This window comes from Chelmon rostratus, chromosome 17 (genome assembly GCF_017976325.1).
Source record: "Chelmon rostratus isolate fCheRos1 chromosome 17, fCheRos1.pri, whole genome shotgun sequence".
Taxonomy (NCBI): domain Eukaryota; kingdom Metazoa; phylum Chordata; class Actinopteri; order Chaetodontiformes; family Chaetodontidae; genus Chelmon; species Chelmon rostratus.
Window position 1 is genome coordinate 5457650 of NC_055674.1, and position 23374 is coordinate 5481023.

At 42.4% G+C, this 23374-nt stretch overlaps 2 protein-coding genes across 2 annotated transcripts; one reads left to right on the forward strand and one right to left on the reverse strand.

The window, feature by feature from the left end:
* Positions 1–765: 765 nt before the first annotated feature.
* Positions 766–12734, reverse strand: itgb3a (integrin beta 3a). Its single transcript, XM_041956252.1, has 15 exons — positions 12595–12734; positions 11350–11435; positions 10815–11019; positions 10302–10554; positions 9978–10140; positions 9693–9854; positions 9491–9586; positions 9287–9376; positions 9036–9170; positions 8525–8954; positions 4619–4841; positions 3904–4004; positions 3550–3669; positions 3058–3224; positions 766–2870 (listed from the first exon to the last, which is right to left on the reverse strand). Exons 1-15 carry the CDS (start codon positions 12731–12733, stop codon positions 2805–2807), a joined length of 2436 nt encoding a protein of 811 aa, XP_041812186.1. The 5' UTR covers position 12734; the 3' UTR covers positions 766–2804.
* Positions 12735–19080: 6346 nt separating this feature from the next.
* On the forward strand, positions 19081–19666 carry rprml (reprimo-like). Its single transcript, XM_041957802.1, has one exon. The coding sequence runs from the start codon at positions 19083–19085 to the stop codon at positions 19416–19418; it is 336 nt and encodes a 111-aa protein (XP_041813736.1). The 5' UTR covers positions 19081–19082; the 3' UTR covers positions 19419–19666.
* Positions 19667–23374: the final 3708 nt, after the last annotated feature.

Below are 23374 nucleotides of genomic sequence, written 5' to 3' on the forward strand. Positions count from 1 at the left end.
AGATTAACAAAGACCCCATTCTGCCACTGCAAACAGAGAGACTCACTGGTGAGAAAAACACCGTACAAGGATTCTCTGCAGACCTGCAGAAGACAGCAGAGCTGCTGCATACCACCGATCAAACATGTTAGATTACAGTACTGTGCTGACAAACTATAGGAAAAACTGTCTGATGCACTGCAGACTAACTGGACTATTTGAGTGATGTGAGCAGGATGTGGTGATGGATGTGTTGTTGCAACAGGAAATAACTTTATATAGCCGAGATGATAAAAGAATGTGGTCAGAAGTAATCCTGCACACTGAATTTTTTTAGTATTTGTGAATCACCCACCCCCATCATTAGTGAACTTGTTTGAATTGAATGTAAGGTGGTGATTGTTTCTCTAATATACCTCAGTGAAATTTATCAATCAAAGAAGACATACATTTGTGCGAATCCCCAAATATCAACACTGAACTTGTTGTGTCATGTGATTGTTTTTTTTCTAATATTTTGTAGACAAGAAATGACTTTTGTGCTTGTTTTATGACTTAAATCTCTCCTGCTCACCTGCTGCTGGCGGCCCTGCATACTAATGCATTTTCAGAATATAGCTTTCTCCCTGCTTTGTTTAATGATTTTCAATATTTACATTGAGATATTTTCAGAGCTTTTCTAGGAGTGTTTGTGCATTAACTCGTCTCTTTGTCTGAGCAAAGCTGGGAGGCAGAATGACACATTCAGCTTCTCACTGAAATCACACAGACAAGGCATCGGTGACATTTATTATTTATTTATGTTCATCCAAAATGTAACACCAGCCAACGTCACACAGAGTGAATACAGAAAGAGTTAAATAACTTTTGTCTGAAATTTTAGACGACTTATTTCTATGGATCCTGAATATGAATCTCAAATTTCTTGTCTTTCAGGCTTTTTTAAGTCTGATCTTAATAAAGAATAAAATCAGCTTTAAAAGAACCCAAATGTCAAGCATCACACACAAGCTGGTGAAGTCAGGTGTTTATGCATTCCCTCTGTGAAACAACCAATAGTGAAACCCCAAGCATCTTTAAAACCGTGCGGAAAAACAGACGTCTATGCAATGAGCTTGCAGGCTGTGTCCTGAGAGAGGATCTGAGCTGTAAAACCACGGTACACCTCACATTGTACTCATTTCTCCCATATAGACGTTACAAAAGAGCAAGAGCAAGTGCGTTTGTTATTCCCATCACAGGACATTATGGCCAATATCATTTGATGTGCAATAAATATATGCACATGCTCATATGCACAAATAAAGAATCTTACATTTCAGTGTAACACAGTGCAGGTCAGTAGAAAATTGAAATAATCCAACAATTCAGCAGTGGCAGGACAGTTCACAAGTTTTTCATACATTTTTACAAATAAAACAAACTCAAAAACAGGTAATAATGCAAAATGAAAGAAATCTGTCAAAGCATGAATGAAGTTACTGTTGCTGATATACATTTAAAAAACAATACAGACCACAAACATCACTGTAAACAAAGTCAGCCCAGAGGCTGTAGTTCAGTTATTTTTTTTACTCATTTGTGCTGCATTCATGTCAAAATCATTACCACAAACATGTTTGTATTTGAAGAAAGGGAATTGTTTATGTACATGAAAACCCTTCAAGCATGCTTCAATAATTTATTGAAATTCTATAGCACACATTTTATGCATACTGATCAACTTTGCTGCGTTTTGTTTGAAACTGCTTTTTTCAGTTGAGTGAAAAGGGAGGCTGCAGCTGCACTTTGAAAGAGCTTTCAAAAGACAAGGCTTTAGTGTAAATAACACATCATACTCGGTGGAAGACACCATATATTAATGATCATTTCTATACCGACTTATTACAATCAGGTCGAGGTGATTCCTAATTCTATTTTAAAATGTGAGCAAAACTAAAAAGTGACACTAACAACAAATATTGTGATGGTAGAAGAGTCTTTCAGCAGCTGTTCCACTTACTGTAAACTGACAGTATAGCTGTTAATGTTAATGAACTCCTATCTGACTGCATGTGATGTGTAGTACAACCCCAGTTCCAAATAAGTTGAGATGCTGATGACGTAACGTAACATAAATGTAAATTAAAACAGAGTGCAATCATTTGCGAACCAGCTGTGTTTACAACAAAGTGTTCCTGAGCCCATCTAGTAACATCCTTGATACAATCATGTGTTCACAACCTCGCTCCATCCTCGCTTGTGAGCAGCTGAGCCTTTGCGAGGATGCCCCTTTCATACCAGATCATGATCACCTGTTACTAGTGAGCCTGTTTACCTGTGGAACGTTCCAAACAGGTAGTTCTGGAGCGTTCCACAACTCTCCCAGTCTTTTGTTGCTCCTGTCCCGACTTGTTTTAAACATGTTGCTGCATCAAATTCAGAATAAGTATACTGTATATTTTCAATGAGGCTGATGAGGTAAAACCTGAAATATATTGTCTTTGTATTGTTTTCAATTGAGTGTTTGTCAAAAAGTTGTTTTATTTATGTCTTACACAGTGTCCAAACTTGTTTGCAATCGGCGTTGTACCTGTAGAACTCTATAGACACGACACAGTGTAAAAACAGAAAGCCTAATAGCAGAAAACCGTCTGTGACTTACATTAACAGTTATTTTTACAATATGTAAAATTCTTACATCATGTTGTTGGCAGCATTAACTACTTTTCAGCTACAGTGGTCGGTCACTAGACAGTGTGAAGGATCCTCTTCTCATTCATTTCTCTGCTTCTACATTCCATCTCTGTCGCTGACCCCTGAGTTTTTCTCATTGCATTTGTTCGTTAGTTGCCTCGGTATGCTACATTGGTGAAGGTGGAGGTGGCTCCTTTATACAAAGGATTGTTAGCCTGCGAAATGAGAACAGATATGATGCTGTTTAATTCAGTCGGCCACTTGATACCCAACTTTTTGAAGGACAGTTTAGACTTTCCCGTCTCGAGTGCAGCCACGTTCTGCTACTGCATTTGAACGACTGCATTGATCCCTGAATGAAAAGCTGTTCATGTTAGTGTTTTAATTAGGAGTATTTCTCACCGTATCCCATTTGGCTTTTGCTCTCTCCTCCTCAAACTTGGCGAACTCTCTGCGGTCGTGGATGGTGACCAGCAGCTTCCAGATGAGCAGGCCAACAAGGCCCAGTAGCAGAATGGCTCCGGCCACCGCCAAGAGCACCACCAAGATGTCTGGACCCTGAGGACACTCTGAGGGACAGGAGACAGGTCAGCTCATTTCCAATGATCCATGACGTTTGTTAGGAGGTGGAGCACTTTCATGAAGTTAAGCAACCACTGCAGTCCAGTGTCTGACACTCCTTTGCTCAGTGATTCAGTACATTATCTCTATGAATCTGGCTGTGGTTGATAAATGATGATGTGTTCTGGAAAAGAACACACCACTGGATGCTCTGTTCCCCTGCAGCTGTAGCCTGCCAGAAACAGGCTGACCTAATAATGAACCTCACTTATAATACATATAGTTATCTGACAGTTTAAATGTCTCATACATGCACACAAACTCATACAGTACCTGGTTCTTTCACCACAAACAGAATGGATTTGCCGCTTTCATCTTCGTAATACTGGAAGTGCACCACACAGTCATTCTCATCTTTGTATGAGCAGTTCACTGCATTGCTATCGTGGAAAACTGTGGGATGAAGATGACAAAAAGATGATATGAAGCTGTAATATGTCATCTTTAAATCAGAATATTTAGTAGTGCATGATATTGTTGGATCACAATGGATGTATCAAGCAGCTGTAGCTGCTTTCAAGAACATTTTGCTCATATGATCACCAGCAGGAAACAACAGTAAGCAATATCACAACAGGTGAAAATCAAAGTATGCAGTAAGGAGGTTAAAGATGGATGAGTTCTCACCCAGTTCATCCACGACTTTAATTTCATCTTTGCAGATTCTATTGCAGCTGTTGTCTTCGGTGTACTGTCCTCTCATGAAGTGCTGACACTCAACGCAATGCCTGCAAGCAGAGTCCCACACCTTTATACACTGCACAGAGTGTTTACAATTAATGCTGTTTATTAGCAGTGCATGGCTCAATTTGATATGCAAGGGGTGGATAAAGTAGAAGAAACAGGTAGCATTAAGATGGAGCTGTGGATATCTGCCGACTGTTGTGGCTTTGAGAGAAGTTTGACCTTTCTCGGCTGTACATGAAACCACACCTGAGTTTGTTTGAAATGTGTGTGGGAGCAGTTTGTTATCATCCTGGAATGTGTGGATATTACGATGGAACAATGTTTGCACTGCAGAGTGCAGCCAGCCAACTTAGTCTCAAATTCTTTGCCGAAGACTTTTTTCCCCTGCTAGGGGCCGGGTCCGGGGATGGTAGATCGGTCGTTCACTTCAGTTCGGTCATGTGATTAGTGAACCGGTCAATCAGTGCAACACTCAAAGAAATACTGGCCAATAAGCCATAAAACTTTGATTGGATTTCCATACATTTATTGCTGGACATGTGGACATGAAATGTGCTTTGCACATTCACGGCCCCCAGAGGATGAATCCATTTTGGACCACTCTGTCTCCATTCCCTCTTCTTTTGTCAGTTCAAACACAAAGCTAGGAACTCACTTTTTAATAGTGCAGGAATCAGGGCAGGTGGGGCACTTCTCGCAGGTAGCTCCGTAGGCACCGGGTTGAGTGCACTGACAAACCCCACACTCGCAGTTTCCCCGGCCGCTGCACAGCAGGCCGATGCTGGACATGCAGGTGTCTGTGCGCGTGGAGCAGTTACAGTTTTCTCCTTGCCAGCCAGCATCGCACTGGCAGAACCCACAGCTGCACTTCCCGTGATCTGAAAGAGTCAAGTGAATATGTATATTCTTTAATTTCACATCAGATATATCCAAGTCAGATATTACATTTAATTCTTATTAATTCAAATATGTTTTTTATAGGTCAGAATCACATGGGTGGGGGTAGAATGTAGCTTCTTTGGTCATTAGTTGCTTGATTGATGGATTAGGTGGTTAATTAAAACAACGTCTGACAGCAGTGGACATACATTTATGGTATTTCAAGTGGGTAATGTATCAGTAAGCTTGGCGTGCAGCTCTGTTTGTCTGGTTACATGACAAATCTCTTAAAAACAATGCTAGAAACACAATAGCTTGGTGGCTAATTGCTCTTAAATCTTATCTTTCTCAGAAGGAGGCATTACACATACCTCTTAATCATCCCTACCCTGACAAAGGCAGGAAATGTATGGGGGAAGCACACACTAATGATTTTCCATCTCCTCACAGGCACTACAGGCACACTCACTCTCAGACTCCGCTGAGGTTTAGAAAGCACAAAAGCCCGGTCATTCTAGGAACAGGGTTACAGTGACGTAACCGTTTACTGACAGAATCCGGAGGCGAGCTTTTCTCCCTGGATTACAGAGCGACACCTCACATCAGCACAATAAGCTACCTCAGAAACAAAGGCAGAGCCCCAGAGACTTCAGCATTCTTAGCAGGAAGGCAAACAGGATTTGGCACTGGATGACTAAGAGCAAAGTGAGTGAGTCACAGCCCAGCTGGGTCAGACTGGGGGAGTGACTGGTCATGAAATATCGCAGAGGGTCCAAGGGTCCCTAATTCCAGACTTCAAAACAAATCATCCCCAGTTGTAAACTTGAGAAAACAATTCCCCAGACTTCACCCTGTCTACTATGGCTTTGCTTTTAGATTGTATTTATAGCCGTGACGGGATCAGATGTTGTCACTGGTGGTGTTGTCACTGGTTAATGGCTAACAGTCTCACTGTGATACCTTTTGTCAAATCATTGAAAGATAACATTAAGGTTGTAAGAATGGATAATTTTGCAGTGTGGTGCACTTAATCTTGACAAGCGTGAGCAGTTGTCTTGTTCTTATTAGCTGTAAAGTTGATTCATACACATAAAAGGGAGTTTACATCATCCTGCACTCTCTGTGAGACTGCACAGTAATTCTGCCCATTAATCACATGTCTGGGCTTTACAGAAGGTCAACATGACCTCCATGATGAAAGGACAAATGCAGGGAAAAGGACGGAACATTTAAACAGAACATTACACTGTCAGAAGAGGAGAGGGAACAGAATCCAGTGAAGTGGGGGTAGAGACACGCTGGAAAAAAAAAAAGACGTTGGGCAAAAAGCCAGCAGAGGAATGCAAACTTTCCTGTTCCCTCTTCCCTCATATTTATGGGCCCTGGGGCTGTGCTTGCTGACTCCTGCTCCCTGGCCCTGCACAGATCCCACAGCCCCTCAGCAGAGGAAGAAATACACAGCCACAGGGACTTTCACAGAGGCAGGGCCGTGTGGAGCCCTGGGTCATGGTAGCTCCAATTGAGCTGGGGCTGAGGGACGACCATTCTTTAAAGACAGGGACGTCACGGCTCTATTGGGACACAGCTACTTAGCGGTCCTGAGTTGAGCTCTGTTGACTGTCTTACACCAGTTATGGCTTAATGTGTGTGGGTGGGTGAGTGCCTGCACGCAAGAACTGGGTGTCATCACCGAATACCTGTTTCTTAGAAAAACAACCTCCTTGAGAAAGACTCCAAACTCCTCCCTGCGGATGTAAATATTGTGCAGACAACACACTCATGACCCTCTATCTTTTCCTTAGGTCTCGGTGCACCCACAGGGGGCCCAGAGTATGTGTGTATGTAAGTACATATACATCATTTTGGACTTTCATGTCAAACTTCAACCTATATCCCCTGAAGGTGAAAGTTCAATTCACTGTAAACCAGAGTCCATAACTGTAGCTCTATATGGAACTTTTTCATGCATTTTACGTTACAGAGCACTTCTGCGATATGACATAGCATTTCCATACTTTTGTTGGCATCACAAGAGACAGATTAAAAAAAAAAGTGATAGTAAATACAGCAGAGGCTGAGATACCCTGACCACTCGAGTCAGATTCGAGTTGCAAATTTGAGGACTTGAGACTTGCTCGGCTAAAACTGACTTGGCAAGACTTGATTTGGACTTGAGACAGGTGACTCAAAAAGACTTGTTTAAATTAAATATTTGCATTTTTCTAGATATTGAGAGGTTATGTTTGCTGTTTGAAACTTGATTGGGTGATTTCTAGTGCAATGTGTGCAAACCTGGCAACCCGCTGAGACATGGCGCACTAGCAGAGGCTAACACACGAGGCAGCTATCATGGAGGGGGTTGTCCAAAAATACATTTGGATTCAATGATTGATGTACAATGACATTAGTAAGATGAGCACAGAGGTGTGCAAGGTCTGAAGCTCAAAAATCAGCATCTTTGTAGCTAACTTATTGCCTGATTAAACTCCAGAAAACATACTGTGCTCACAAGGAAGTAAGGAAGTCCCATTTTAAAAAAGCCGAACATGAGAAACTCTTTTTTCCATTTGAATCAGAGTTAGTATGCATAGATACAGTTTGCTCTGCTTAATGAACACAAAGATAAGAGAGCAGTTTCATATTTCTGCTATTGCTCAGCCCCCCTCCTTACAGTCACAGGCCCTAACTGATGTTACATGAAATTACCCAATGACAAAGGCTATTAAAGTTTTATCACTGTGATTGAGTAACTGTGCACTGAGCTGTGCAGACTTGTAAAAGGGAGTGATAGCGCGTCATGCTGCACTGCTGTGAGTGTTAAGACCACCAATCAAACAGTGCACACACCAAGTTTACAGGCCTGACAGTGGACTGGTCATTTGTAAGCATCACTGTTTATGTCTAACAGCTAAATTATGCAATTATTTACTCGTCCTTTACAAGCAAGCAAAGACTAATAAATGCAGGCTGGGCTTTGAAAAGGCTGTGAATTCTTCATTTGTCAAGCTAAGTATCAGAACGCTATGTAAACCGGCTGAGGTGTGTTTACAGGCCGAGAGTGACTGGAAGCAACCACGTTCCAGTGAAGCCAGACTTGCCCTCAGAGCAGGGAACAGGAAGGGAAGGGCAACTAGCATCTTTCCTGCTAACGCGGATATAAAGAGTTGCTTCACCCAGATTTTAAAACATGACAAGAATCTAACTATGTAGAGAGCTCTGATTTTATGTGCCCAGGTTTTGATTCAGTGGAGGTAAATGATGTTTAGTTTGTGGTGCTCACAGTAATGAAGACTCCATTTAAACAAAACCAAGAGTCCAGCAAGGGAGCATGCTCACATAACAATCTGCATGGCAAGATACCACAGAGGTCAATGAGAAAATTGATCTAGTTGTAATTTGGTTGAATTGACCCTTTAAGGCCAATGCTGTTACTCTAATTGTTTCAAAGACTAAGAGCAAAATGTCAAGATAATTTAGTTGTATGTATGTTTTCTTTACTTTTATCTGCGACAGTATTCATTGAGTACTGAGTTCAGGTGTAATGAGGGTGAGGCTGTGAAAGTTCTCACATGTGTGTATGTGAACAGGAGCACCTGTTTCTTAGCAAAATGCTATATTGGTGTTGGCAGAACTGCAGAGAGAACTAACACAGATCACGACAGAAAGAAGTGGATGCACTCACCGGAACACAGTGCCCCTTTGAAGCGCAAGCAGTTGAAGTCGTCACATTCGCAGTATTTGCCCCACACCTGACCGAACTCATTTGAATGGCAGGAGCACTGTCCGCACAAACAGTCGCCTCTCCCGCTGCAGATCGGGCTCCCTGGCTTGGGGATGCAGTTGACATCGTCAGACGGACTGTAGTCCTCCACGGAACACTCGCATCGCGGCCCCAGGCGACCCTGGTGACACTGACACACGCCGCACTCGTACGTCCCGTTGCCGTTGCTGCAGAGGGAGCTGTTGGCCTCGGCCTTCGCCTCACAGTCGCAGCCGCAGGCGAAATCCACCGTGACCTCCAGCGAATCCCTGAAGCCTCGAGGTTTGATGGTGAAAGTGTGGCTCTTCTCTTTGGGGCAGGCACGCAACTGAGTCTCCACGCTGAATGACACCTGAAGAGGATGAAATGTCCGTGAGACAAACTGCGTGCTTGGATACCAGATGTACATGTGGGCATCTAAACTGATACGTACTGTGTCTCCAATCTTGAGGCCAGAGCAGGACTTAAGTCCAGGAATGACTTCTCCATTTTGGCAGGTGGCGTTGAAGGAGAGATGCAACTCCTCCGGGACTCCCACTTGCTCCAGCTCCACTTTAGAGCGGATTTTCTGCTCAACGCGAAGTCATTTATCGGCGTTTAAACAGTTCAATTGTGTCACACTTTTTTACAGAAACGATTCTGAAAATGTTCCGCTTGTTGTGCTAAATTTAAAAAAACCCTTACCGCATAAGCCTCCTCAATGAGCTGAATAACATTCCCAGAGTCATCGGACAGCGTTCCCACAGTTGTGCCTGGGATGAGCTGGCTGTACTCCTACGAAGACGCACATGACAGCAAATGATGACCCAGTTTTTTTGTTTGTTTGTTTTATTATATCAGTAACTTAAATCAACCCATGCGGTGGCACAAGCAGTGCAGTTTGTTTACCTTGTAGAGCGGCAACACATAGCTGGTGACGGCAAAAACTAAATTTATGTTGTTTTCCGACATTTTCTCCGTCATGAGCCCCAAGGAGGGATAGTCCTGGGAGACACAGGAAGTAAAATGTTTTCAAAGGAAGCAGGTTCTGTCCAATAACTTCATTAAAACCCACAGGGAATTACTCATGTAGTTAAGTTTCTGCCTTTACCAGCACAGTAGTTTTGTTGTAAATGTTGTCATTATCAAGATGACACCGTCCATCATTGGGCTGGACGATTCCAGCTATACGTCCATCCAGAGCGATGTGAGTTTTGGCATCGGTGGTGAATACCAAAAGGTGTGAGGCATCCGGCCGCCAGCCAATCTTATCCTAATGGTGATGGATCAGACTTAAATTAGGAAAGGAAAGACTAACATGTGTGTATGGGCACACTCAGTTTCGCAAATCCGTGAGCGTGTGTATGTGTATCTGTATGCGATAACATTTTCATACCTTGCACACCACAGCCTGCATGATGGCGTCAAATCCACCCTCTGGAGCATCTCTATTTCTAGACACCTGCTGTTTCTCCACCTCTTCACTGAAGCGAGCCACCTTCTCCGTCAGTGACAACACATGCTTGAACCCAAACTGAGCCTGGCAGTTCTCATGAATTCTGTATGTAGTGAATAAGCGAATGTGGGATAGCAAATCAGTGAAGGAGAAAATTAATTTTAAGTTGTCAAACATGACTGGACCGACCTTCTTAGAGTGTTAGAAAATCTCCACCATCTCCGTGTCCTCAAATGTCACACCAACAATAACCTCGCCACCTACCCGAAGCAAGGGTTTTCTACTGCCTCCGGAGGATAGGTGTACATGTAAGGGGACGTGGTCTTGTCCACGAAGGCTCCGAACCCCATGCGCAGTTTGCTTGTGGTGCGGCCCATGGTCGCGGCGAGCTCATTGCCCAAGGTGACAAGGCGAGCCAAGTCATCCTTCATTGAAAAGGAAAGATCCATCAGATAGTAGAGGTCCACGGGGTAATCCTCTACCTGTTTCACTGACACGGTGAACTGCTTGAAGTCACCTGGGAGGGAAAGAGTGGAGGGCCACAGAGATGGACAGGTGCATTGTAGACTGAATTAGATCGTAAGATTAAATATTACATAATAATAAAATATAGAAATCATGGTCAATATGTGCAACCAGATGTTGCGTATCAGTAATCAATAATGGTGCTTGGTGTCTGTTCTCTTAAGGGTACTAATGCGTGCATCCGGTCCTGTAGGGCTGTTAGCATCTGGTCTTACATTGTAACAGGTGATGTCTGGTTGGGTGTAAAAGTACCTGGTCTTAGTACCATATGGAGTTTCTGAGGCTTTATCTGAGTGACATCGTCAGCAGTCCCAGAGGCCTTATCACTAAGCGGTGCGTCCTCATCAATAGTCAGGGTGCTGGAGGGAAACTCCACCGCCGCATCACTGCACCCCAAATTCAGCAGATTTTCCTTCAGGTCGCAGCGGGACGCGCTGGACCCCCCTTTCCCAAACTCCTGGAACAACCACATCCAATCTGTTAGGCTCTCAGTGACAACAGATGACATGAAAGAGTCACTTAAAGAAAAGGATTGTTGGGTTTGTATTTAGGAGATGATGCTGATTTTGAAGTACGGGAGCCCAGAGGCCAACAAATTCTCTACTTATTTTAATCTCATCGGATCAGAGGTTTCAGCGTTTCACACAGTGCGTGCTGAGAACAACCACCAGAGGATGACAACAGGAAGAATGCAGTTGAGAAATGAGGTTTCTGTTCTAACTTGCTACACTGAGTAATGAATGGGAGGAGTGACCAGGCACTGTGTACATGTGTACGGTGTTTTTACCTCCTGAGAGCACCACGCACAGCTGGGGTGAACAGCCAGGCACTGTTGACAAGTGGTGACTCCTCGTGATGTGCAGATGTTGGAATCTGATGCACACAAAGACAGATGTGTAACACAAAATAGATTTCCTCACTGAGGAAGTGACATAGATACTGCTGCTCACCACATTGCTCTGATCAGCTACCACAAACTGATAAAGAGGACTGAGTAATGCACGTCTAATAACCGTCAAATGACATATTGTAGAGTACTGAGCTCTGTATAGGGGACTGGAAATTTTGTAGACAAATTTACTGTTTTTTTTTTTTTATTTCATCTTCCTGTTAGTTTCAACCTATCTTGACCACTGACTTATGCTCATGTGTTGCTAGAATATGACAGTAGCCACAAGAGCCTTTCACAAGAGAAGCCTAAAGTGCAAATATTTAAGCGCTTGATGAAGTCCCAGTAACATTAATGATGCTTATCCTGATTATGTTTTCTGACAGCCATTTGCCCTTATCTGTTATCTTGCACGGCCTGTGCTATGGGTGTGGTGGCTCAACAGAGTTACACACAGAAGCACCGTCACCAATGTAAACGTACCTCTGTGGAAAGTGAAAGAAATCTGACAGAATATATAGGATGGATTTAATTTGATTCTTGAAGAACTGCTTAAATCATGTCAACATCTAAATGAACTATAAAACCAAAGGCGTGTGAAGCAGACCTACAGTAAATACACGCATCTGATGGATTTGCTCAGAATGGGCACACAGTATAGGGCTGTTCCAGTGAGTTCAGATGGTGCAGACTTTGCAGAAAGGGATCTCACGGTGTTTTAATTAGTTTTTCAGCTCACTGAGGAAAAGTGGAAGCAGAAGTAATACATTCTGCATTGTTTGCTGATAATGAGGCCACGGCTGAATGGGCTGAGGGGACCCGGGGAGCCTGCGGAGGACCCCTGCTCCTCTCACCTGGAACACACTGTTTTCACTCCCTTATAAGGGAAGGCGGCGAAAGCTCGAGCGCAGCAGCACAATCACAACCAACTGAAGCCACACTGACCCATTCAAGTCAGCCAAGAGTGAATCCTTCTCGTGTCTTGAAAGTAATTTATGGAATAACTGTGATCATCAGCAAGTAAAACTGTGAATACGCGCAGTTTGCGGTACCTTCAAAGATGTCCCGCAAGTCGGGCGGAAACACCCCCGGATCGCCCGAGCAGGTAAAACTTTTCAAAGTAAATAAACAAAATCATCTTACCGACAACTTTTGATGCGGATGATAAGAAGAGGAACAGCATCGGGAGGCGGTGTAAGAAAGTTCCCATGGCTGGAGAGTGACGGAGCCGGCTCGGCGTGAGTCCTCTGTGGTCCCTGCGGACTGGTTCACTTCGAGACATGAACGCCTTTCCTCATTCTTGACTCGCATGTTGGCTCATACAGCTTTGCCTCATCCACCAAACTCCCCGTCCAGTCGTCGGGGGAACAGCTACGTTGGTGGCGTGTTCACACTCGTTTCTTCCCGGTTTAATAACATTTGATCAGCTGAAGGGAAAAGTCAAAGTGAACAGTACATGAGACAAACTTTAAGCCTGTGTGAGTCTTGAAAGAGCATCATTTTGGCACCGGTTTGCAAGAAATTAGTGTATCATATAAAAAAAAAACTTTATTAATAGTTTAAACTCATGAACAAATATATATTTTTGGGGCCATTTTTAGCATTTCATTCACAAATTCTCACCTTTTTCCACCTGTGAACAGCCATTCCTCTTTCATCCTGTGTTGCACTGTGGAAAAAATAGCAGCCATGAAAACCAAAGGGCATTAACTATTGTTGTTTATTTATTTATGAGTGTGAACCTATTAAAAACTCAAATATGGTTAAAATTAGTGTAGAACTGGACTTGTAGTTCTAGAATATTTCAACTTTGATTAATCTGACAGTGATTTAATTGGAGATAAGCAGCATTTTGGACGCCTGCATGTACTTTGCAGAGGTGTATTTCATATTAGATATGCAGTTGATTGACATCGCTGCTATAGCGCTCCTCTCACTGCACACAGACATTATTTAATCAAGAATAAAAAAATAATTTGCATGTTAACCTGATATACTGGGCCTGATACACATAAGCTGCAGGAAATGTTCGCGTAATGTAAAGAAAAATGGCAAACCCTGCTTTGAAATCCTGAGTATCCATTTCAAACTTTGGGCTCAAAATGAATGAACCACCTCAAAGACTTAAAGTATAGGCAGCAACATGTGACAGAAGGACCCCTAGTGGGAAAATATGTGAAAGGATATAGAGTTCATACAGGTGATTGTGATCATCAGACCATTTCTTTTTCTTTTAGGGTCAGAAAGGATTGACTTTGCCACAAGCTGTTGCTGTGTGTATGCATTCCCTAGAAACAGCTAAGCTCTTCCTCACCAAATATATGAATCTGATAAGTGCCTGTCACAGAAAACCTCTTCCCAATTACACTGAATGATGGAGCACGTAGGAACTTGCCAGCTTCTAGAACAAGAAAAAAGAAATGAAAAAGAGAATGAGGCAGAAAATGGGATAAAAGCTAAGATTGCCCTACAGAAATGAATTTTGGGAGGCATGTGGTGGTGGTGGTGGTGGTGGTGTGTGTGTGTGTGGTGGGGTTTGTAGAAGCAGACAATGCTTCTTATCTCTGCACTTGTCCATTTATTGAATCTTTATCCGTGTGCCCTGCTCTTATTCTTCGCCTGGTTGCTAAGTTACTGCCACCCGTGTCCAAGAATTGCCGCTAGAAGAAATGACAGAAATAGAGAAATAAGTAGAAAAGCTATAATAGTCAACTGTTCAGCTGGCATTTAGCTCTCAGTGTGGGTGGATGGTGCAGGTAATACACTGTGGGCAATCAAACCCCATCTCCACTATTGACTGATTCGGATCTATTGGCACCAAAGCCTTCTGTGGCGACCTCCCCCACATATGAATGGTATTTCGGGAAGAGCACAGCGCCAGTTGTCCTTAGTAAAAAGCCAGAGACTGGGTCAGATGGCAGCCAATTAAGACTGAACAAGAAGAGAGGAGGGGGGCTAGAGGAGGAAAGGGGGATGACAGGGTCCTGACCTGTGTTACAGATCTATCTGAGGCCCTTTAAGCTTTTCACTGAGTCTGGGAAGGCTGTCACAGAGAGCCAGTATCAAGAATGCAATCGCTTTCAGACAAATCAGTGTTTGGTTAACTACAACCGGCTTACCCTTTCCTGCTTCGCTGGCTTAACTGGTGAGAGGGAGGGTCAAGCGGGGGGATATGAGTTTTTCTCAGGTGAAGGGCTGACCGGCTTATGAAATGTGACCTGGAGTCGCTCACAAGGGACAATGTGTATTTGTGTTGTGATGCTTTGCTATCTGATCCGCCTCAGCCTCCTTCAGTCCCTCTGGACCCGCAGCTTACATTTCCCTCTTGCGGGTCGGCAGCTTATACGTGGAGAAAGCAAAAATAAATAGATAGATAAGTAAACATGCAACCGAGGACATACAAGAGGAAAGAGTGCACGACGACATTTCTGTTCTTGTGTTTTTGCATCCAGACTTCGCAGCTGTGGGAAGTCTAATGCAGCCTGCTGGTAAATATGAGAGAGGCAGCTGGGAAGGAAGAAGCTGCGCGAACAAAGAAGGCAAACTGGCTGAATGTGGCGAATAAAGGGACAGAAAAGACAGACACATCATGGTAGCCTGCATCACTGAGGTGTGGAGATGTCTAAATGGAAATGAGGTTAATGGGTAGCGGCCGGTGGAGTGCATGAGATGTCTGCACTGGGGAGACAGAGCAGGGATTTCTTCATTTAGATTCATGAAATCTGTAATCTGGTTCTCAAACAAACAGATTTTCACCAGCCACTCAAACACACATGGCTGCAGCAGGAAACACACACACACATTCAGAGAGTCTAATATCTTCCTGCAAATCAAAGCAATGAAGTCATTATCTCCTTAAAATAACATTAGTGACTGATGGTGGCTTAGTGTGGGGTTGATGTGGGGCACCAATCGGCTGTGGCGCTGCGTCCCTGCAATCTGTATCAGTGTGTAATTAATGACTGTATTTACCTCCGCGTGATTAAGGTGGCAAACCCTGTAAGATCAAAACATGGCCTCTGGTCTATCCATATTTAATCTCCGAAAACCCCACTTTTTAACACAAACTCTCCTCACCTTGGTGTTTCCTGGCATTTAGTTGCGCACACACTCACTCTCCAGCACACACGGAGAGGCAGCGGCTTCCTTGCAGCCCCGCGTGAGCTTTGATCAGCTAATAAAGGGGCATCATAGGAGGAATCTGTTGATTGAAAAGAGGGACGGCTGCTCCCTCCGGGGCGGGTGTGTCCGCTGCCAGTCCGGGGTCTTGTCAGGCCCTGTGGCAGCACCGCAAACAAAAAAGATGTAGTGGAAAGGAGGAAAAGGGAAGTGGGTGGGGTCAAACACCACCTCCTTGTTGCTAGGGATGTCTTCACTTAGTTTGTGTTGCTAGGCTGCCAATTCCCTCATGTTAAGTGGAAGCCCCCCCCCCCCCCCCCCCCCCCCCCCCCCCCGTCCAGGCACCTCATGGCTCCCTCCCTCTCCTTCTCCTCTAAACCAAAATAACTTCACCAACCATCTGTCACTGGGCTCACAGGTCTACTGTTGCTTAGGAACAAGTCAGACACTCACATTCATGTCTATATGCATCCTCATATGAATATATCATCATATGCAGTTATGCTAACAATAACCACTAGTTAGAAACACATCTCTGTCTGTGACCGGTGCGTCCGTGAAATTTTGCAGCATTCACGGCGAATCCTCAACCTGAGCCTGAAGTGATAAATCAGCAACAGGTTCTTCAGTTCATGATGCTTTTAGAGGGCAAAATTTACTGACATAAAAAAAATGTGGTAATTACTTCAAAAGGGCAACATGTTCATTGAAGTGTCCTCCTCCTTGACTCTGCAAAAACTTTCTTCTCATTTGTAAACTCTTTGAAGTTTTCGCAGTTTAAAGCCTCAAAGAGACATTGTTAGGTTTCAGCTGTAGCGGAGGATTTACATATTGACAGAGAGATGAAGTGTAAGTACAAGCTGCAGCACTTTCCATAATCACACTGCAATGAATAATAGAACAGAATCAAATTGCGCAGCCCTGATTTACATGCTGCCAATTAATTTGCGGCAACCAAATCCAGCGGCTAATGAGATTGTTTGAACTTAATGTACACGTAAAATAGTCATTGTTCGTCTGTTATCAGCCATTAATAAATGATCTGAAAGTAAACCACCTCCAGGCTTATGAACGGTATTTGTGGATGGGGCTAATCGCTGTTTGTACACATGCTTTGTCACTCGGTGGCTGACAGCTGCTTACCCAGACATCAGGAGCATCCCAAATTGAATTTCATGGCCTTTGTTTTTAGACAAACAGCAGATTAATTTGACAGGCTCGGCAGAGAGGACTCGAGGAGTTGTTTCAAAATGTTTGCGGCAGTTATCTATTAGCCTGTTGAAGTTCATCGTTCTTTGCAACTGTTCCATTTCACATCAGTAATGAAAAGAGAGGTATTCTCCAAAAACAGGAAGGACTGTTTCTCTGACGTATCTTGTAAAGAACATTTGTTTCTATACAATAGAATTATATTGTATTGCAGTTTGGGGGAGTTACAGCAGCTGTAATCCTTAGGCCATGTAATCAGATAATAAAAATTGGTACCCAGTCAGCCAAGATAGTCTAACAGTTTCTAATTTGTTTATGGTACCTCATGTCAGAGATTTTAAGGTTCTTTCCTGTTTCCTTAAATCTTCACAGGTATTTTCATAAATTTGAGATCTTTGGAACACCTTCAAACCTATATAAACCTATATACATTACTTATATTTATCAGAGAAAAGGAGAATCTTACAAACTTGATAGTTTTCTGTATGGATTTAAATCAGCATTAATATTTAAGAATCTAATAATAAGAAAATAGCTGAAGTTATTTTTAATTATAAGTAGAATGACATTAAGACTAAATGAACTACTGACTGTGAAGAGAGTGAACTATTTTTGAAGAAATAATCCAAAACTCATTGTACCTTCTTTAAAGTCTAATAATTCATTGGTAGGGGAGATAATATTGGGTAGACAAAATATAAAATAAAAGGTAACTCAAAGGGGAAAAGTTCTATTTGTATTTTTTTTCAACAAGAAAGCTGCAGCCTGTCAATACAGTATTGACCTCATAAAATGAAACCTCACATTATGGATGCAAAAGGAGGTGAGCGACGCGTGAGAATAACAATAGCTCCATATAGACTGAAGAATACTCTATCATCATAATAAGAATCAATATTGATTTCAGACTTCAGTGTTCATTTATTGCAGCAAATGCTATATTTGCACTCAAACATGCTTTCCCCAGGCTCATAGTTCTTTGCAGATCAGGTTGCTGGGCTTTCACCTCCACCTTAGTAAGATGGTGTAACAGGCAGCTGCAATAGTGACACACAGCGCTTGAAAGACAAAGTGATATTTGAATAACACTTTCAGAGAGCTGTCTGCTGTTCAGGGGTTGCATTTCAGCTGCTGCAGAGTAAAGGAAACAGCAGGGGATCCAATCTTAGCCAATGTTCAATCATAGTTTACTAATTTATGTCTTCATTTCTTAGTTATAGCTGACTCTGACGATTGCTCTCTCTGTCAAGGCCCCTAAGTTCTGATTCAGGTTTTAAATGATTTTTCAACAATGCATGAGAAGCCTTTAAAATGTATGTCTGAATGAACACTGGTGAGACGTTCTCTGATGTGCATAGAGGAGTGCTGTGTTGGTTTCAGAAGAGCACACTTCAAAATATCCATGCTGATGAGTCATTTAGCCTCACTAATTCATCAAAACTAAAGGTCCTGAATTGAGAGACTAACAGGAAGCACCACTTGTTCGAAATACATTTACTTGTTAACAGATTTTTTGGAAACATCTTGCTTCCTAATTGCTATTTAAGATAAATAGAAAAAGAAATCTGGGAGAGTAAAATGTTAATTCCATATTCCGTTCCATAATGTCATTTTTTTTATCAGAGAGATCTAACTTTACTCCAGTAGCAGTTATTCACATGAAAATAACAAGACAATTGTCAGTTAAAAGTAATAAATTGATAGATTGGCAGATTAACACTAGTTCAAACTGATCTTTTTTTCTCTCTATCTCTCTGTGGTTTGATTTTTTTCTTTGTCTTTTTCGCACATCGGAGGGGCAGCGTATTATCTGAGGCCATCTGACTACCTCCCCTGGTGAGGAGTGGTGGTGTGGTCCACGGGGAACTCATCATCACTTTAAAACGCGCCAGAGACTTGGCACAAAAGAAGCGCTCGCAGGCGAGCACAGACGCAAGGGGACTGTCTCTTATTACACCGAAAGGAAACACGTTTTGCACCTTGCGCGCTGTCTAAGAAGACTCCCTAAAAGTCGGAAAAACGTGGACTTTGAGTTGAAGAAACTTACTTTGGCTGCACCTGATGCGACGCTGTTTGGCTGCAGCAACAGTCCGGTGATGTGGATGTGGTCATTACGCACGAACTCTATGATTACCTGTAGATCTGGACTTTAACAAGAGCATCGTTTTTTTGTTTTCTTCTCTTTATTGTTGTCTGATCAGTCACATGACGCAAACTGTTGCTTGTAGCCCTGATTTCGCGGTGAGACTGTCCTCCTGCCAAGTGGAGTCGCGTGTCTATTTGCCGGTAACCCGCAAGGAATCATGAACGTGTCCTTTTTCGACGTGACCCAAGGCGCGCTGTTTAATGGGAGCCAGACCTTCGCTGGGACTCTGGCCACGTACTCCGGCAATGGCACAGACAACGTGGTGACCGGCGACGGCGGAGGGTCCCTGGTGCTGGTGCAAGACGAGCGCAAGCTCTTTGTCATGCGTGTGGTGCAAATCGCGGTGCTGTGCGTGTTGTCGCTCACCGTCGTGTTTGGTATATTTTTCCTAGGGTGTAACTTGATGATCAAATCGGAGAGCATGATTAACTTCCTGGTGAAGGACAGGAGACCCTCCAAAGACGTGGAGACGGTCATGATCGGGCTCAGCTAGAGAGCTCGAGATGGTACCGTGGAGAACTGGAGCGGAGATTCGGTTATGAGGATCTGGTACGCGTTTCCCAACGCAGGTCAAGCTCGGCATCTGCATGTACTTTTCAAAAGACGCTCTCTCTATGTGTTCTAGTGAGGAAAGATATGCAAAAACTTCACATTTCCTTCCGAAACATGACTACAGGAAAGTAGTCCAGCGACCAATGTTTGTGCGTAAAGTTTGTGCGTAAAACACGGGCAGTTGTTTACACGTGGGCCGATCTGTTGAATCTTTCGAGTGAATTTGATGTTGCCAACTTGAACAAAGTGACGAAAATGTTTACAAGCTGTTACCTCATTTTATTGTTTAGTTATTATTTTTTCCTTTTTTTAATAAATTTGAAATGATTGTCAGTGAATGTTTTTAAACTGTCCAAAAGCATGATTGTGAATTCTTATAGTTCCACCTCTGCCAGTGTATGTGGACGTGGTGGATATGTGAATATTCTCTATACAAAGTATTTTTCTTGGTCTTGTTTGGTAAATATATGTATAATTACTGAAATCTTGCACGTTTTTCAAAGAACTCAGTCACAGCTTTATGGAGTGATTCCTGTTGGCATGCTCGCTAATTGATCTGTATAGTGATTTTCTGACCCGTTTTGCACTTTTGAAATCACTGATGCTGCATGAATTATTTTGTACCAGAAAAAAAAAACAACAACTTGAAATTGCAGCATGCAATTAAAACACTGAAATGTCCATATTAAGCTTTGTCATCTTTTAATTACCATCATACACGTAATTCTAACAGTGCTGCTATTTAAATACATTTTTGTGATGGATTAGACTTCAAAAAATTATGTTTGCACATATATTTTTCTTCCAATATTGTATTCAAGCCTTTCAACTTAGAACTGAATAATAATAATCACTAAAGGAACGTGATCCGTCTTTCCCTTCACATCTAATTTTCTTTACTTATGCACAAGATGGAAGCATTCAGTGAACACATTAACACAATATAGTGGGTGAACTTTTTAATTTAATAACACAATTTTGTATTCATGTTGGCAAAATTGCACAGAAAATTATATTTTGCATCGTTTTACACTCTTAAAATGAAGATAAACATTTTGAAGCAGTAACAGAGGGAACGAGAGGCCAGTTATCGATCTTGCAGACAACAGGCTGAGCTCATATTGGTTTCATATCATTTAGTCTCTGAAGAGCAACCTGCTGCTATCAAGAAGCATTCAGACTTACCCTGATTACTTAACTTCCCAGTGGTCCCCACTGCACCTGAAGCGTTTATGTATGGCATCCAGAGAGGGTCATGTTCAGAAAGTGTGTAAAAAAAAGAGCATAAGTGTGAAGAAGCTAACAGTGAGGGAAGCTACGTCAGTGCAGCTTTAGAAAGATTTCACACAAAGAGGACATGTAGGGACATCCAACTGTCATTGTGATTTTAGATATCATTGCTCTTCCTGCCCCTGGAGTGTTTACACATGACACACACACACTCTTTCCTCTCTCAAGACAAAATCAACTTTACTAACTATTTCTATTTCAGACAGAAAACCCACAGACAGTTTCATTCCAGGTGTCTCATATTAGGTTTCCATAGTATCAAGCTCAGCATTTTGGTTCAATTTCACTTCTATTTCTTCTCTATTTCGGTCTGCACCCCCTCCTCCTTCCCTCTCATGTGCCCCACTCAGAAGCAACCAATGTTCTCATTATTATTTCAGTACTTGTTAGGAGAGCTGGGGTAGATGAATCCTTACAAACACACCCATGCATCCACACGTGTGCCCATTCACCATGCGCACATTGGACACTGATGTGCAACAGACCATCAAATTCTGACCTCAACCAAGAGTGTCTCACAAAAACAACATGAATAAATAAAACTTATTAGATAATTAGACTTTAACGACTGAGAACTACTCTACAATCGATCACAGGTACAACACATAGCACTGCATAGCGTGCATGCATATGAAAAATACATTGAAATATGTTGACATGGGAACTACTACAACCCATGAAGTGCTTTGTTTTTGCTTTCAGTTTCCCGGATCATGACAAATAACAGTTAAAAGCATAAATGATTATTCACTCTTTCCAAAGATCAGTGTTTAAAGCCTGAACATCGTATTTCCTTTTAGGAGGACACTTTAAGCATTTGTTTAAACAGTAGCTCTGTGATTTCACTTAAAAAAAAAAAAGTGTGTGTCAGATTTTATATAGAGAGGAGGTTAAGAGGTCAGGCTAAGTTATCTACTGCAGTAAATGCAGTCATTTTGGTGAGGAGAACTGCTATTGCAACTGCTATTAAGAAAATTCCTAATAGGTTTGTGTAAAATTTCCCTTTTTGGTTCCAAAACCTCTAATAAAAAGTAAATGCATTTGTTCTGGTATTAGTCTCGTTCACCAGAGAGTGCTTATTGGACACAGGGAAGCATGCATGCTATTTTTAGAGTTAATTGTTCAGTTATTAACTTGTTACACTGAAACTTAGGTAGTCAGGAATTGCCTCATATGCAAGTTTTGACACTACGCTGGGAAAGCAAGGGTGCAGATGGGGGGCTGAGTAATTCGGAGGGGCCCCTGACAGGGGCCCTGGAACATGGCAGATGTGTAGGTGTGTGTTGTTTTGCTGTTACCAGGGGGCCCAAAGTTTCTAGCTGCACTTCTGCCTGAAGTTTGCCTTGTTCCAGACCTCTGAATTGTGCACATGTCTCAGTTTCTTTCAGCCATTCAGATAGATCTGTTGTTGTGTCCACTGAGGCCCGTTTCCCAGGTGTGGAACAGCAACTGAGGCAGTCGGAGCTTTGTGGGCAGGGATGTCAGAATATACGAATGGGGACATCATCTCTCTGTGTTAGAAACAAAAAAAAACAGGAACAGAAAAATGTAGAGAAAAATGGCGACAAGCTTGGACGAGATCAACACAGTTCTAAAAGTTATTGTAAGGTGACAGAAAAAACAACTCTTAAATCTGCATAATTCTTTGATTAACATGATAAGTTAAGCAGTGGCTAAAACGGATTTGTATCGACTGAAAACGACGTCAGTGGGATGGATTTGTCACTCACTGACATTTCAGCAAGACCGCAACCATAGAAACATAGCAGCTAGCATCCATCACTAGCATACTCTGTAGCAGAACAGTGGCTACATCAGTGTAAACATATCCGGCAAGATTGATATTTAGCCTTTGAGAAGCACTCAAACATGTCACGCTCTCCAACATTCCTGAAGCCTGAACTACACGAGTTTACGAGTTTCTGTAGTCAGTGTTTGTCTGCAGCAGCCAAAGTTTTAACTATGAACTGATGAACTTATGCATGAACTTACAGTTTAGTTTGCACAAACTAAATATGAGACAGAAACACATCCCTCCGATGCAAAAGGCAGATATGCAAAACTATCTTTGCACTGCGCTAAACAGCCATTACGCAGCTGTTATCAGCTTTGGCACTGCACATTGCACATACAGTACATCTCTAATATGCATATGCATGCATGCAGGAGACAGCAGAATTTGAAAAAAAAAACACAAATTGATTATCATGACCAAAAACTTTCTAATAAGCTCCTGTTTCTTTATGAGCTGATTCAGTGGGGGAATGCATTTAGCAGTTCAAAGCACATTATTTTTCTCTGATTCTTCTCTGTAAGACTTGAAACATTCTCACACAAAAATCTCTTCTCTTGACTTGGCTGAAATTCAATTAAAATTGCTCACCATCTTGCCTCAGATCCACTTATTTTCTCGCCTCGGAGGCACCATGAGTCGCCCACTACCACAAAGCATATGCTAAAGAGTTAGCATGGCGTACCATCCATGTGCACACAACAGATTGTGGACACAGGGATTGTTATAGTGCTTCTCTTCACCAACTGAATGATCTGATCCAATCATTTTGACAAGGATGCATGTGCTGTTGGACTGCTCGACATGTTGTTTTG